This window comes from Dicentrarchus labrax, unplaced genomic scaffold, assembly GCF_905237075.1.
Source record: "Dicentrarchus labrax unplaced genomic scaffold, dlabrax2021, whole genome shotgun sequence".
In the NCBI taxonomy this organism is placed as follows: domain Eukaryota; kingdom Metazoa; phylum Chordata; class Actinopteri; family Moronidae; genus Dicentrarchus; species Dicentrarchus labrax.
Genome location: NW_026136866.1, coordinates 72,501 through 75,000, shown reverse-complemented (window position 1 = coordinate 75,000; position 2,500 = coordinate 72,501). Strand labels below are relative to the sequence as shown.

At 43.1% G+C, this 2,500-nt stretch overlaps 1 protein-coding gene and 1 long non-coding RNA gene across 7 annotated transcripts in view; both read right to left on the bottom strand.

Moving 5' to 3' along the window:
• LOC127360321 (uncharacterized) overlaps positions 1-246 on the bottom strand; it is a 1,314-nt gene extending 1,068 nt beyond the window's left edge. For all 5 annotated transcript variants that reach the window (XR_007883598.1, XR_007883597.1, XR_007883601.1 and 2 more), the window contains exons 1-3: positions 195-246; positions 61-98; positions 1-24 (exon numbers count right to left, since the gene is read on the bottom strand). The exon at positions 1-24 is cut by the window's left edge and continues 32 nt beyond it. This is a non-coding gene — a long non-coding RNA (uncharacterized LOC127360321). The remainder of the gene's footprint in view (positions 25-60; positions 99-194) is intronic.
• A 711-nt stretch (positions 247-957) lies between these two features.
• Positions 958-2,500, bottom strand: part of heatr1 (HEAT repeat containing 1) — a 19,867-nt gene continuing 18,324 nt past the window's right edge. For both annotated transcript variants that reach the window (XM_051394700.1, XM_051394701.1), the window contains exons 43-45: positions 2,480-2,500; positions 2,169-2,277; positions 958-1,139 (exon numbers count right to left, since the gene is read on the bottom strand). The exon at positions 2,480-2,500 is cut by the window's right edge and continues 138 nt beyond it. In XM_051394700.1, coding sequence (XP_051250660.1) covers positions 1,051-1,139; positions 2,169-2,277; positions 2,480-2,500 — 219 coding nt within the window. In that variant the 3' untranslated portion in view covers positions 958-1,050. The remainder of the gene's footprint in view (positions 1,140-2,168; positions 2,278-2,479) is intronic.

The window sequence follows — 2,500 nt, the reverse complement described above, 5'->3', positions numbered from 1 at the left end:
CTTTACCTATAATCTGGTCTTTACCTATAATCTAGTCTTTACCTATAATCTAGTCTTTACCTATAATCTATAATCTTTACCTATAATCTAGTCTTTACCTATAATCTATAGTCTTTACCTATAATCTAGTCTTTACCTATAATCTATAATCTTTACCTATAATCTGGTCTTTACCTATAATCTATAGTCTTTACCTATAATCTATAATCTTTACCTATAATCTAGTCTTTACCTATAATCTATAGTCTTTACCTATAATCTATAATCTTTGCCTATAATCTATAATCTGTACCTATAATCTATAATCTTTACCTATAATCTATAATCTGCAGTTGTGTAGTTTATCTACATGTTGGTGATGTTTGAATATAAACACGTTGGACTTTCTTCTACTGAATCTTCCATGAAGGTCAGTGATGTTTCCTGATCACAACTATTGATCAGACCCAACCAGCTGATGAAGGTCTGAAGCTGAACAAACTTTTATACAATGAGGTTTTTATTTCAGTTCAATTTATGAAATAAAACTAAACGATGCCCTTAAACATGTTTGCTGCTGTTTAATGTTCGGGTACCGTGGACCGGCTGTTTAATGTTCGGGTACCGTGGACCGGCTGTTTAATGTTCGGTACCGTGGACCGGCTGTTTAATGTTCGGGTACCGTGGACTGGCTGTTTAATGTTCGGTACCGAGGACCGGCTGCTTAATGTTCGGAACCGTGGACCGGCTGTTTAATGTTCGGAACCGTGGACCGGCTGCTTACAGCTTCGGAACCGTGGACCGGCTGCTTACAGGAGAATGAATGTTGGAGAAACTGTAAACGCAGCTGTAGAATATTTAACATCCGCACATTAAAATGTCTTTATTGATCTTCAGTTACGTTAGCTTTAGCCTCAGTCTGTTAGCATCAGAACCTGTTAGCTTTCACTTCCTTTACAAAGAAACAAAAGCAGCGACTCAAACAACAATATTTATTTATTTGTTTTACACGAGAGAGAAGAAAGTATAAAATCAGTTCAGGCTGACGAAGGACTGAAACTCGTGTGTGTCTCAGAAGTAGCTCTGTAGCGGTTCTCCCAGGATGTTCTCCATCTCCTGAACCACCTTCTGGACCTGCTGCTCCACCTCCTCACACTCATCTGCAACACACACAGAGAAAGAGACAGAGACACACACACACAGAGACACACACACACACAGAGACACACACACACACACACAGAGACACACACACACACACACACAGAGACACACACACAGAGACAGACACACACATACACACACATACACGCACACACAGAGACACAGAGACAGAGACACACACACACACACACACAGAGAGACACACACACAGAGACACACACACACAGACACACACACAGAGACAGAGACACACACACACACACAGAGACACAGACACAGAGACACAGACACACACACAGAGACACAGACACACAGAGACACAGACACACAGAGACAGAGACACACACACACACACACACACACACACACACACACAGACACACACACACACACACACACACACACACAGAGACACAGACACACACACACACAGAGACACAGAGACACAGAGACAGAGACACACACACACACACACACACACACATACACACACACACACACACACACACACAGAGACAGAGACACACACACACACAGACACACACACACACACACACACACAGAGACACACACACAGAGACACACACACAGACACACACACACACACACACACACACACACACACACACACACACACACACACACACAGAGGTTATTCTCTATATACAGTCACATGGTGTCTCTCTCCCTCTGCCTGTGTTGTATCACAGCCTCTCATGTTACAAAACTTCAGTCCTGTTTCCTGCAGCTATGAAATATAGCAAAAATCTCATGTCCATAGATTATAGATTACTGATTACATAGATTATAGATTACTGATTACATAGATTATACATTACTGATTACATAGATTATAGATTACTGTAACTCCCTCTACAGGTGCCTCAGTCAGGCTTCCTTAAATCATTTACAGTTAGTGTAAGGATTTATTTCCACCAAAGCAGAGTTGGTGATTGTTGGAAACACTAACAGACGCTTTTGATCAGTTGGATTCTGGTTCTGATTCTGGTTCTGTGTCCACTCACCCTCCATCAGTTCAGCCAGGAAGGGGATGGTCTCTGGAAGCAGCACCATGTAGTTCTCCTTCAGTTTGGACGCCAGCTCCATCAGCATCAGCAGGGAGGAGTAACGCACCTGAGGGAGGAAGAAGAGGAGGAGGACCTTAATATCAACTGTTGCTGCAGATGTATAAAAGCTACATAAAGATAATAACCTTTCTATAATCAGGGAGTCGGTGACAGAACGTTAAGCCCTGAGTGCCGTCTGGAGGGCAGCCTGTATGTGGCCTGCCAGGCGACACCCGGGGCTCACAGCGGAACCGGTCAGGTGTTCTCACCTTGGAGTCGGTGTGTCTGGT